This window comes from Cololabis saira, chromosome 8 (genome assembly GCF_033807715.1).
Source record: "Cololabis saira isolate AMF1-May2022 chromosome 8, fColSai1.1, whole genome shotgun sequence".
Classification (NCBI taxonomy): Eukaryota; Metazoa; Chordata; class Actinopteri; order Beloniformes; family Belonidae; genus Cololabis; species Cololabis saira.
In genome coordinates, this window is record NC_084594.1 from 33,478,318 (window position 1) to 33,492,633 (window position 14,316).

At 39.4% G+C, this 14,316-nt stretch overlaps 1 protein-coding gene across 2 annotated transcripts in view; it reads left to right on the forward strand.

Annotated features, from left to right (window-relative positions):
• slc2a9l2 (solute carrier family 2 member 9, like 2) overlaps positions 1-14,316 on the forward strand; it is a 168,772-nt gene that overhangs the window by 67,574 nt on the left and 86,882 nt on the right. For both annotated transcript variants that reach the window (XM_061727838.1, XM_061727839.1), the window contains exons 8-9: positions 7,877-8,064; positions 9,453-9,563. In XM_061727838.1, the coding sequence (XP_061583822.1) occupies positions 7,877-8,064; positions 9,453-9,563 (299 nt within the window). The remainder of the gene's footprint in view (positions 1-7,876; positions 8,065-9,452; positions 9,564-14,316) is intronic.

A 14,316-nucleotide genomic window follows, 5' to 3' on the forward strand; every position in this document is an offset into this window, starting at 1 on the left:
ATCTGATAGCTTTAAGTGATCATTACTAATACAAATAATGCTTCAGGGTTAAAGCTAAAACTTTTCAGTTTAGAGAGAGATTTCATTTACCATTAGTGTCTATGTGACAGTCGTCATGATATGTATGTGTTTGACACATTTGACCACATTGAAGTTCACTTGTGCTGTAAAGCTGACATTATGGGGCACAAAAAAGTGGACCACATCAATCCAGCTCTGAGGTCTTTACACTGGCTGCCTGTTCGTCAGAGGATAGACTTTAAAGTTCTGATGTTGCTCTATAAAACTCTGAATGGTCAGGAGAAAAATACTCAAGGGACCTCCTGATCCGGTAAGAACTTTCCAGACTGCTCAGGTAATCTGGACTTGGTTTATCAGCTCCCAGGGTCAGAACCAGTCATGGAGAAGCTGCATTCAGCTTCTACGCTCCACATGTCTGGAACAAACTCCCAGAAAGCCTCAGATCAGCTGAAACACTGAATTTACATCCAGGTTCAACACACCTGTTCAAAGAACAACTTTTCTCAGCTGCATTTGAATAAAGTTCCAAATCTGCACTGATAAGCTTGAATTCAAAACTCATATTTTAACTGCTGTTTTTATCCAGTGTTCTTTTTTCTTTCTTTCTTTATGCTTAAATTCAAAATCATGCTTTTTATACTTTTTTCTCTTCTACTATGCGATGATGTTTTAATGTCTCTGTAAAGCACTTTGAATCACCTTGTTGTTCAATTGTGCTATACAAATAAACTTGCCTTGCCTTGATATAGCTGTGATTTTACTCCCCTTTACTGCATTATTTACATCATTATACTAATATATATATATATATATAGACTTGGACATTGTTGAATAGGTGAATCCCATTTTATTATTTTTTACTTTATGTCCCTTCCAGAAATGTTCACTACCACATTTCTGACGAGTGTGCTGTATTTTGTGTGTGTTTTTAGTGTGTGTGACTCATACTGTCCTTATACAGTACCTTCCAGACGCTGAAGCAGGCCTCTCGGGAAGCTATTGACACAGCTTTAGGTTGGCACGTCTGAGTCTTGTGTGGTCAGAGTCTTCACCTTGTGCCAGTAAATTCCCACATCCTAATGACCTGTTTTCAGTCCCTGTCTGTTTTCAAAGATTTGCTGTTCTGGGTTGTGTCCCTAATCTCTACCCACCTGTGCTTCCCATATCCTCAGAAATTCCCCTTTAGGGGAGAAAGCATCAAAGTGGGAAAAGAGGCATTTTTACACGCATAGCATCCACTAGCCCATCACATTAAAGTAGCAAAACTTCAAATAAACTTCTTCTTGCTAAGATGAAAGTAACTGCTATGAAGTTTCTCTGGCTTTTTTCAAATGGAAATCATTTAATTATATTTAATTTATGCCTAGGTTGAGAAAAGAAAACACAAATCTCTGATGGAAATTTAAAGTGAAACTATGAGAGAAGCTGTTTTAACATAATATAATGTTGTACTGCAAACTGCAATAAAACAAAAGGAGGAAAAGGTTTCAGAGAACTGTTAGACGTGTCTTTTTTACTGACATTTTCTCGGATCAGATAATGCCACTCTGTTCTTTTACAGTAAAGAAAAGAAAGGTATAGACTTGCAACAACATGCTTCACTTATAGAGAACAAAGAATGGAGCATTTTAACAATAACTGCATATACAGGGAAGTTTGCAAACACAAGGCAGTTGCCACTGATATTATACACTTAAAAATGCATGTTGTTCCTGTGCTCAGAGAAAAGATGTCAAGTAGAAATTCGATTCACAAAGCCGTGTACATGGGTTAAAGAACATGCATGTGGATGAGATAATATTGGAAGGATTTATACACCTTGGACAGGTCCTCCACAAGCAGGAACACATTTAAAAAAGCTCACTCTGTGAATGTACTAACCATGCATATTTTGATACCATGGAAGGGAGCCAGTGTATCTGGAGAAAACCCACACAGACGGAAGAACATGCAAACTGTACAAAGAAACGCCTCAGCTGAGATTTCTTCTCTGTACCCTCTGAGGTGATGGTGCCAACCACCCCACCACCGTGCAGCCTGTGCAAGTAAAGAAAAAGAATAATTAAAGCTCTGGCTGCAGCTGGCTTAGATTACAACCTAATTGAGTATTTAAATCCTTAAATTGCTGCAAGCACTAGAAAAAGGTCTGCGAGTCATTTTCTCTAAAGCGATACGTCATTTTATATTAATTTATCTCAGAGGAGATATTTAAATTCAGAACATGCCATTATTAATATGTAGCCTTAGGGTGTAACTCCAAATATTTATACTTTTAAAATGCATTAAACATTCTTCCTTGTTAAGTGTTCATCAGTATCTCCTCACATGGCTTGCTCTGTCCTTAATTTCCACAAATCTACAAACCTAAATCAGAAAATTCAAATTAAACAATTATGCAACAATTTTCTTTCTTTGCAGAGAGCATGAATCCAAAATATTTTTTCAGCACAATTATCTTCGTTAATATTCATCCATTTTTGCATTTCGAGTCTCAACACAGTCCAAAAAATTTTATAAAACATTTTTCCAGTAACGTTGGTACTTTACCAAATGATTAACCGTTTTAGGTATTATAAGGTGCGTTTTCCATTAGTGCCGGACGGGAACCTTTATCAGGGCGACCCCCCTCAGCCCCTTCACACCGCATGTCTCCATTACACTTTAGCACCACACAAGAACCATTGACCAAACACGTAAGAATTGCAGGGACAAAGATATTTTGGGGGTTTTTGTTTTCTTTTTTAACACAATCTGTGGGATTTAGATTAAAAGAAACCCCCCACTGGACCTCTTCAGACTGCTGCACACTATGAGCTTTGACACAAGAAGATTTTCCCATTGGAATGTTAAAAATCTTACAAAATGAAAAGAGCCATTTCGTGGGACCAGGTTTGCACACAACATCTAGGACAAATTATTAAAAATGCTTCATTTTTGCTGTAGCTGCTGAGTTCTGTCAAAAGAAAAGTGATTTAAGTTTTAGATTGTGTTGACAGCATAGTAAACACACAATATTGACTGCATGAGTAACACTCATCCATATGCATCACATTTTCAACTGAGACACCATTGACAGCCATGTCAGTCAAAATTGGCGTGATGTGTGCAGAAATTACCAAAGCAGTCAATCAGTTTGTTACATTATATAATATTGCTGCCTAAAAATATGACAAAATAAAAAATAACTAAGGAATAATATTAACAACATTAATGTATCTAAGGGCAATGTACAGAAAAGGCTCCGATATTCTGGCATCATTTCTGCACACTTTTTTGTTTCAACTCACTGTTATGACCTTCAGACTTTGATCATTCATTTCAATTCTTTATTGTTATTGTAGAGAACAACCAGATTGTTGCCAAGCATTCCTGCAAAGCTGACATAGCAGAACAAGTGCAAAAGTCAAAATAAATTAAATCCCATGGCAACGCAAGTTTATTTGTATAGCACATTTCAGCAACGAGGCAATTATGCTTTTCTTAATAACTACGTGAAAAGCGAAGAGGAGAACAAATAAGTTACAGTGCAGTGGCAGAATAAAGAAAATGTTCAGTTTAGTACTGAAATGAAAATTGTTTAAATCTAAATTCAAAAGGATTTAAATCATTTTGTCAAAGACAGTTGAAAAAAAACAAATGAGTTTTTAACCTTGATTTAAAGGAACTGAGGGTTTCAGCATTCTTACAGTTTTCTCGAGGTTTGTTCCAGACCTGTGGAGCTGTCCCAGGGTGCAATAAATTAGATTAGCAGTAGACGTATTACATATAGCAACAAACATACTGCAGAGGTGCAAGAATGTACAGAGGTGAGTGTATTCTGGTATGAGTCCAGTTCACAGTTGTTGTAATTGTGTGTAAGTTGAACTCTGGGGGGATTGGCTGGAGGTGAGAAAGGGGATAAAATGTTAATTAAGGAACCTCACTGCCTGGGGATAGAGGCTCAGTTTGCTGGTTCTGGTCTGGGTGGACCTGTAGAGCTCCGGGCCGTGACGTCAGAATTCCCAGCTTGCAACACAGAATGTAAACAACGCCATTTTGATAGTTAAGCTGAAGCGGGCGACAAGGACGTTTCTGTGCCGGTAAACAGTGGAAACGATCCCTGATAACTGTTGTGCACCAGGATGCCAGAATATTAGAGAAAGGGAAACAGACAGAGCTTTTTATTGTAGGCTATATGTAAAGATCCAGAGTGACGAGATAAATGGATTTATGCCATAAAACGCGCAACTAACACAGCTGACACATAAGAGAAGCTCTCACCGAATCCAGTTGTGTAGTTGCAGCGGGCTCCAAGCACAACACCATCTTTTCTGACCACTACCCATGCCTTCATATGAGGATAATTTAGTCTTATTGAATGACTCACCTAAAAAAATAAATCAATAGAAAAAAGGCACCTATGATACTCCTATGTCTATTCATCATAGACGTATGAAATGAATGCATGAGGTGGTGCCTTAAAATTCTGATTCACAGAGTAAACAAAGTCTAATTTATGATAACATTAGCCGACACCGACTGCATTGGTGTTGTGCCTTTATTTTGCGCCTTTGTTAATTAAATGAATGAAGTGCCACTTACCCTTGCAGTACTGGTAAAATAATTCTTTGGTGACAGAGTCCAAAGCTGAATGTGGATCATAAATCCAGGGCGTAACGTCCATTTATTCCCCTCAGGGGTATTTATCATTTTTAAGAGAATCCCCGGAATAGAACGAAGGAAAGTTGATCAGGTAGTTGTAGATGTCAGGATATTGGAGGTCTGGCAGCTCTGTTGCAGTTTCGATGCTTTTAAAAAGCACTCCTGGAGCATTGTAAGGTTTATCTTTATCTTTTGGGTTTAAATGCGTGGAAAACTCGCTCTGAAGTTCATGATTACACCGTGACTTTTGACTTGCAAGAGCGGTTCTCTTTCCTGGAAAAGTGGCACTATAAAAAAAAAAAAAAGGTCACGTGGGGTCCAGAGCTCTTTACCTCCTCCCTGAAGGCAGCAGGTGGAACAAGTGGTGTGCAGTGCGTGCAGAGTCATGCAGTATGTTGTGCACTCTCTTTACACAGTGGCTGGTGTAGACAGAGGTGATCTGTGGGGGGTTAGTCTTAATGATTCTCCCCATCGACTTCCCTACCTTCCTACCTCCTTGTAGTAATGTCAGCACACTCTCTATTTCACCCTGATAGAAGTTCACGAAGAGCTTTTGAGGAATCTTGGCTCTCCTCAATTTACTCAGATAATAAAGGCGCTGCTGGGCTTTTCCTATGAGGCAGGCAGTGATAGTGCCCCAGATCAGATGATCTGCCACTGCTACCCCCAAGACCTTCAAGTTGTTCCCTCTATCACCTCACTTCCAATCTATAATGGGGGGTGGATGATCTGTCCTGACCTATGACAGTCCACAATGATTTCTTTTTTCTTTCATGTGTAAAGGGCCAAACTGTGCTCCTCACACAGAGATTGACTCTGAACACCCATGTCACTCTGCTGCCAATCCCTCTGCACCGGCTTCCAGTTGCAGCGCCCATCAAGTTCAAAGCTCTGCTTCTGGCTTCCCAAACAATTACCCATGCGGCTCCTGCCTACCTTCATTCCTTCATTTAGACTTTAGAGCTACACCCCTTTCGACAGCTCCGCTCAGCCAGTGAAAGACGCCTGGTGCTTCCACCACAATGTCGAATGAAATCAGTAGCTAGACTCCATCCATCCATCCATCCATTTTCTATACCCGCTTTATCCTTTGCAGGGTCTGCTGGAGCCTATCCCAGCTAATTTCAGGCGAGAGGCAGGAGTTACACCCTGGACAGGTTTCTAGTCTATCGCAGGGCCACATATACAGACAGACAACCAAACACACTCACACTCACACCTACGGGCAATTTAAAATCCTCAATTAACCTACTACGCATGTTTTTGGACTGTGGGAGGAAGCTGGAGTACCCGGAGGGAACCCACGCAAGCACGGCGAGAACATGCAAACTCCACACAGAAAGACCCCTGCTGAACTAGTAGTCGAACTAGTCGAACCTTGTTGCTGTGAGGCAACAGTGCTAACCACTAAGCCACTGTGCTGCCATAGCTAGACTCTTCCCCTCCATTGTTCCCCGATGGTGGAATGACCTACCAAACTCTCTGATCTGCAGCGTCTGTACCTACTTTTAAGAGCAGGCTAAAGACTCAGCTCTTTAAGGAGCACTTCTGCATCTAGTAAACTTCTCTGCTCATCAGATTGAGTTAGAAGATTTGTCCAGTTCTTTGCATGACTCACCACTGAGAAAGCCGAATGCACTTATGACAAGATGATAAAAAAAAACAAACCCTAGCATTACCATGGCAGCATCTACGTCCAAATGAACCCACAGCAGTATGTACTTACCCAGCTGGACCCTCCTGTGTGATTTTGTGCTTGTGTTGTTCTCTCAGATGTAAGTCTCTTTGGATAAAAGTGTCTGCTAAATGACAGTTGTTGTAGTAGTAGTAGTAGTAGTAACACCATGCTGCAGGTTTTCCATCCTCTTCCCTGCCTTATTGCTGTAGTGACACAGAGTACTGTTGTATGATAAGGAAATGTAATGATGTTATTTGAAAGGTGAGAGGCAGAACAGTCATGGGTTAAAAGTGTGTAGAGTAGAGGGCTAAGCACACACCCCTGGAGGGCCTCGGTGCTAATAAAAATTACAAATGAAATGTATTCGCCCACTCTGATACGGTGTGAATGATTTGTTAAAAAGTCTCAAATCCAGTTGTACACTAATGTGTTCGGGCCCAGATTGTAAAGTCTGGGTCCCAATCTGCTTGGCAGGACTGTATTGAAGCCGTCAACAAATAGTAGCCTAGCATGTATTTTTCTGCCTAAGGTGTTTTAACAGTTTGTGGAGCACACATTTAACAGAATCCTGTGTCAACCTGTTCTGTCTGTATATCTAAATTGGAATGGATTAAGTGTCGGTGGCATTGATTTCTTGATGCATGTCATGACCAATCTCTCCAAGCATTTTGCTGGTATGGGGTTAAGCGCCACAGTCCAATAATCATTAAGGCATGTGATGTTTGTCTGTTTAAGAACAGGAACAATTTTGGCTGATTTGAATGACATGTTGGAACTCATGGCATAGACAACGACTTGTTGTCAATGTCAGCACCCATCTAAGCACCCCATCTGTTGCACAGGGAACATTTCCCTTCATAGGACTGGTGCAATATTGGTGGAAGGAAGGGGAGCCAATACCAGGTCATTGTTGTCCCTATTGAACCAAGCATAAAAGAAACTTGGCTCCCCTAAGAGTATCTCCGCTGTGGAGAGGGGGAGATGTTGCCCATTTATAGTCTGTTATGGCCCTGATTCCCTTCCAGACCTGCTGAGAGTTTGGGGGTGTCTCAAAGCAGACCTGAATCCAGCTTTATAGTCCAATTTAACAGATTGGATGCCCCTCCTTAAGGAACTCTTGAGGAGCAATGATCTACTTGAACTGAAATGAAAAGAAAAACTGTGAATTGCATTTCCCAATCATGCAACACTCTTGAAACAGTTACTGTGGTGCAACAACTGTTTAATTGAATTCTTGCTTGAGTAAAGTCAATGGGTTTGCAGAAAAAAAGGTAAAATGGAAGGGATACATACAATTTCTAAAAGAATGTGATCTACATAAGTCATAGTCAAAGAAAAGTCTAAAACACAACCTCTGTATAATATTTCCAAGTTGCGTTGTCACGTTTAAGTAAAAAAAAAAAAACCTTGAGAAACATACCAAGAAATAGATGGATTAAACGTGAGTGACTAATGATAAATCCTCAGCCTCTATGATCTCATGGCTGTTATTGATGTCTGCTCCATGCGTAATATGTTTGTGTGTTTGTATGTCAGCGTTTCAGAAATTTTTGGGGAAGAAAGATGTGTCCCAGGAGCTGGAAGAGGTCCATGCGGAGTCTCGAGCTCAGGACAACCTACAGACAGTCTCTATGTTGCAGTTAGTGAGGAGCCCAGCAGTCCGCTGGCAGCTCATCACCATCATCATCACCATGGCCTGCTATCAACTCTGTGGCCTCAATGCTGTAAGATGAAGCTTTTTATTTACTTGTCTCAGTTTTTCGCTGTAATCCAGTTCTTTGTGTTATCTTTTCATTCAATTTGACTGCTTATATTATTTTCAAAAATATATATATAAAAAAAGGACAAGATTAGTGTAAACATTACACATTTGCCATGAATGCATACAGAGTAGATGAACATATGTACCATATCAGGAGATGCTGGGCCTTGGTTTGGACATAAGAGGGAAGTGTTTTCATATGTAACTCAGAAAAATGGCTAATCTACTCCATCTGCATGTTGTTAAACATTTTTTCTTGATAGTGATGATTTCTGGGATGCGTGATTTTAGGAAATGATCTTTCAGGCAAATCGTGTGTTTTAATTTTAATAAATGTGATTCAAATGACTATTTCATGCAAATTAAAGAATTTGCAAAAACACACCATTTATTCAGGGTGTTTACTAATTGAATATGCCCTAAAATTTTAATCTATGCGACTCCTCTTTGTTTTCTTTTATCCTTAAGTTTCACTGTAGTTTTTCTGACATCAGTGCTCCAGCATCACATTTATTCCTGTGTAGTTAATAGGCCATGCTGTTGCAGTTCATGGATGTTACATGCTTAAAGTTTGTGTTTGACTCAGAAAACTAGTTCCTATGAAAGTTCTGGGCTTCACAGGTTTCTAGTGTGGATTGAAAGGGAAACTTTACTGACAATTCAGATAGTTAATCTAAATTATCATGGAAAATTATTTTAAATAATCCCTTTGAGAATAATCAAGGAAACAGGAATGTAATTGAGATTTCTCTAGAAATATTCCCAAAGCAAACAGACAAACAAACAGACAAAAAACTAGAGCTTGAATTAATTTCATCATGTCTCTCATGCATCAACAACCTCAGAGCTCATACTTTCTGACAGTTGCATACACGTTTATTTTCCACTGCAGTGCAAGACTGCAGTGAAAGAAGTCTCAGCAAAAAAGTCACAGGAATGTTTTTTTTTTTGGTTTTCAAACTGATTTTGTTTGCTTTCAGCCTAGTTGACTTAATGCATTCCGTGCGGCACTTACTGATTTTCAAGTCGTTTGGAAATCTTACCTGTACGTCTGATAACGTCCGTCTTGGTGCTAATCTGATTCTGTGTTGATGCTAAGGGGTCTGGGCGAGCAATTTGTCTTTAATATTTTGAGCACCACTCATCCAAAGCACATCATTTTATGCAATCTGAAATTAACTTGGATAAAATGTGATGAGAATAGATATTAAGAAGTATTTAAAATATATTTTAGCTCCAAGACCAACAAGAGCCTGGATTTCTGTAATGACGCCTCATTGGCTTTTAAAATGTATGCGGTTTATGCAAAACAAATGAAATGCCACTTGAATTTGATTAATTCCCTTGCAGATCTGGTACTACACTAATGGGATCCTTCGGGAAGCAGGCTTTGCAGAGAACATCCTCCCCTACATCACATTGAGCACAGGGGCTATAGAGACTCTGGCTGCCATCATCTCCGTAAGTATATTTGCTCTACTTCCATAAGCACATGGAAGTTTTATTTTGTCGCTTTTGACAGCTCTTGTTTGTGCATGTACACACATTTCTGGGGGTCAACTATATTTATGTGCATGAATATGTGTCCAGTCTCTTGTTATGCAACACTGAAGTCAAAAAGACGAAGGAGCATGTTTCTTACCCATGACCTTTTTTTACCATCAAAGACATAATACTGTGAAAAGGCAGTGGTCCAGGACCATTTTCCCTTATCCCTCCAGGGAATACTTTGTAATTTGGCTGCTCTAATTTAAAACAAAACTAAATCCTTTAATTTTAGCATATTCACTGGCTGTTTTTAAGTCTAATGCTCAGAACCAAAGTTGTTTGATATGAAGGAACCTGCAAGGCAGTGTTACAATCCCATTGCTGCTGGTCCAAGAGTCTCATGTTGGCTGTTTGATGGAAAGATGATTTTAAATTTGTCAATAGAGCCAATACATCGATGATGAAATGTAAGATAAAAAGCAACATTAACACTTTTTCATTGTAGTCACGTTTCAGGCAAATGCCACATCTTCAAATAAAGTAACATTATGTGAAGCCATGAGCCAGAGGACACGTTCATTTAATTTACAGCTAGATAGAAGATTCTGGATTAACCCTATCTTGCTAGAATAAAATGCTAATGATGTCAGAAAAGGTGTAATCCACATCACACTTTCTATCCTTTTCATATTATCAAGCAATATACTGCCGGGAGGGCGCTTCCTGGAAGGTCTCATTCATCACATCAATTACAGCTTTGACACTTTCAGGCACGAGGAGTAGACAGATTTGTATCTTCTCGTTAAATCCTTCTGAATTGTTGCCACGGAATATCAAGTCACTGACGATAATGACATGCTTTTGAACCAGGTTACACTGAATGAGGAAGATATTTTCCACTCCCGTCACAAAGTACATCAGGGGCCTGGCATCCTTTTGTCGTCACTGATGGACTGAGATGTAGTGGACGTTCAAAAAGAGATTAACTAAAGCTGATTTTACTCTGAGCCTAACACAAGTCACTTTTCAAATAAGACCAAAAAATCCAGCGTGAAATATTTCCTGCCATTTCTCCCCATTCAAGTTGGTTAATGCCCTAGTGGGCTGTTATCTGTTTCTGTGATTCCTGTGGGTACAAGCACATTAAACATCATCTTTGATCTATTGCAGAGGACAGAGCCTACTGAGTGACTTAACTGCCAGGTGGCTGACTTCAAACACTAGCATGTACTCTCCAGGAAAGTGTTTTCCCTCAGGCCCTGCAGCAGCTTCCACACCGACCCTCCGTCTTTACTGAACACCACCCCTCTCGTGTTGCTTATAATGAGCCACTGGACGTTTTTGCCAACATATATAGTCAGAATCTGTCAAAATTCAAAATCAGATATCTACAATATGTCACTGATGTCATGTGGGGCATAAGGCAGGCTTCAATTGACTTCAGCTCATATTGTGCCTGAAGTCATTTGAATGAATCTTGTAATAACAATCAGACACTGTGATCGCAACAGATCTCAGTTTTCTTGTGATATTTGAGTCATCTAAGAAGCTAAAGTCCATTTTCCCATTTTCCCATAAAATATGGTAAAAATTATACATGTATGTGTGCAACTGGGTGGGGCTCTGAACTAAATTGACTTTAAAAGTTTTATAAGACGGGGTCCCTGTGACCTTGTATTGCAGGGGTGGCCAATTCCTGGTCCTCGAGGGCCGTTTCATGCATGTTTTATATGTGTCCCTGCTTAAACACATCATTACCAGACTTGTGTAGACATTGATGACATATTGACAAAAAATTTCATTGGAATCTGGTGTGTTGAAGCATATTTCCAGCTCATTTTTTTTGTTCTCTATGTGAATCGTAGAGACAATTGACAATTTATTTAAGCGAAGGAGCAACATTTTCCATCATACAGTACATACAACTCTCATAGTTCTGGTATATCAATCTTACTTGAGGCCTTACTAAAAAGGAATTCTGTGGGAGCACAATAACTCAGCGATTTACTGAAGATCAGGGGGTGAGTTGTGAGGAAGCTTTCGAGGAACAAGAATAAGAGACTGAGTACGACAGATTATAAATAGGTAGATGAAAAATCCAGTGATAGCGGAGAGAACCCAGCTGAGGTGGTTGTTTACACTTGCAAGGCACATGCAACAAACACAATACATGTTCATGACAGATGTAAGCGATGAAAAGCTTTGTTCATGCTGTTCACAGGAAAAGATAGAGCTTTTGTGTTTTTGTTATGATTGATAGATGGGGGTAGCTTTTTTTGCTTTTGTTATTATTTGTACTGCTATTGCCGATCTTCAGTAAGAATGAAAACAGTTTTTGCAGAGGTGAAGGGTGATCCAACATTGACGAGCACCGGAAAACCACTAAGTGCCTGCTGTTTTCAGTCAGGGCTTTGTTAAAAAAAAAGCTTGTGTTCCGATATTACTTTTATAATACAGTTTTGTCAAGACTTTTTTAAAATTTTAAATATAGATTTGGGCTTTTGATTTTGCTAAATGAATTGTACTGGTCTCTGTTAACCAGGAACACAACAGATGTAAAATTGTACCACTATATAAATAGTTATTTCAAAAGAATGTCCTTGGTTAAAATTGAAACAAAGTGAAAAACAGTACGAGATGTTTAATCTAAGTAGGTTTTATAGTCAAGAGTATCTCTCTAATATTTTCTAAGATAGAATAGAGTTGTATGACCGCAAGTGAATGAGGCCTACAAGCCCTCAGAGGCAGATGTTACAGATGTTATGCATGTGTTAGTATGGATTTAAAATCAACTCAAATGTCCCCGATCAAAATTGCCGCGAACACAAGGATAGTAACTTCTAAATTAACAAAAGAGGAGAGTTAAGTAATTTTTACAACATATTTCCTTTAATCATAGCCCTTCTGAGCGTCTCAATTGCCTCTACCGTAAAGCCCACAGTTTGTGTGTTTCATAATTGTTTATGTGACATAGTATACAGTACATAGTACAAGAAAGTGAATTGGGATGGGAGTACAATATTACTTTACGTTGTCATCCTCTTGCATAAGCCCTGTCCAGAACAAGGTACTTCAGATGCCGATTGTATTAAGCTTATGTTTATCTGTTTATCTCCATGAACTCATCATAGAACTACTCACTGGCCGACAGATCAACAGAAACCAAGACTGCCTTTTACAAGAACTGGTCATGTGGTAATTGATTAGATCTAAAGATGGTGTAATTCAGTACTGGCCTTCCCAGAATCAACTATGATAGAGCTGTGAGGAGGCAATCCTTTCACCACGTGTGGTGCCGCCCAGACTAATTGAACACCTTCTGTTCACAGCTTTTGGAGTAAATCAGGTTGTTGCTGGAGGAAGTTTTTCACATCAGTTTGTTTTTAGTCATCCCACATTTCTTGAATTTGAATGCAAGTCTTTCTTTTTCTTAATTTAGTTATCCAAATGAGGTTATGTGGAAATTGTGTTGATTTATTCTTTTTCTGATCTCAGTGACGGGTCATATCACACTTGCTTAAGAACATCTGTTACAAGCTTGGTAGTCTGCTCAAAGGTTACTGCGTGTAGGAGGCAGTGATTGACATTAGATTCAATTGCCCTTTATGAAATGAAAAAAAAAGTGAATCGTTTCATCTTGTCTGTCAGTCTGTTTGCTCATTGAAGTTAGCAATTACGTTTAATTTAATCTTTATTCAACCAGGACTGGGCTTTCACTTTTGTATATTTTGAAACTTCCTTTGATAATGTTATATGCAGCTTGTAATTAAAAGTACATCAAACCAAATTTGTACAAGAAGTGATAGAAGACCAAAGTAAGGACCCACTGTGAGATTAGTAAAACTCCTAGATGAATGTCCTAAAGCGTGATGGAACAGTGATGCAGGATCCATTCGGTTTTGATCAGGATCCAAATCCCTTTCTTCAAAACTATGAGATGGGACTTTTGTCTTGTGGCAACAACTGTTACAACAACGCGTTGTTACAACAACGCAGAGCCACGCCGTAGGCTACGGCGTGGCTCTGCGTCGATTTAAGGCGGAACCATAATTCAGGCGGGGAACATATCGGAGAACAACCAGAAGAATATAGAGTGGATTAAAAATAAAAGTTAAGCACTGAGCTACATGTGTCTCCCGTCTGGGCCATTGCAGACTCATTGCCTGAGCAAGATGTTACTAAAACCAAACATACCCGCCGTTTCTTTCTTATGTGCGCGCCGCGGCGGCAGCGTGTTGTGTCGCATTAAATGTGGTCCGGGCGTAATACCTGCTTTGAGCCGGTGAAATTAAACGAAAAAAAATAAAAAATAAATAAATAGATCCCCCAACTCATTCCCTTTCACACTCATTGGCCTGCAATATGCGGGTTCATTGACGCACCCCTTCCACGTTTAACGTGTTAAAAAAAAAAAAAAAAACAAAAAAAAAAAAAAAAAAAAAAAAACACTGGCAAATTTACTGGTCGCACGTGTGCGAGTGGACATGAAATTCAGTCGCACATACTCAAATTTTGGTCGCAAAATGCGAGCATTTGGTCGCAGTCTGGAGCCCTGTTTAAGGAGCACTTCTGCAGTAAACTTCTCTGCTCATCAGTATTAGTTAGAAGATTTGCCCAGCTCTTTGCATGACTCACCACTGAGAAAGCTGCATGCACTTATGCCAAGATGATGTTATGATGTTGTCTTTTAAGACATAGCTTTGTTGTATAAAGGGACTGTTGTGTT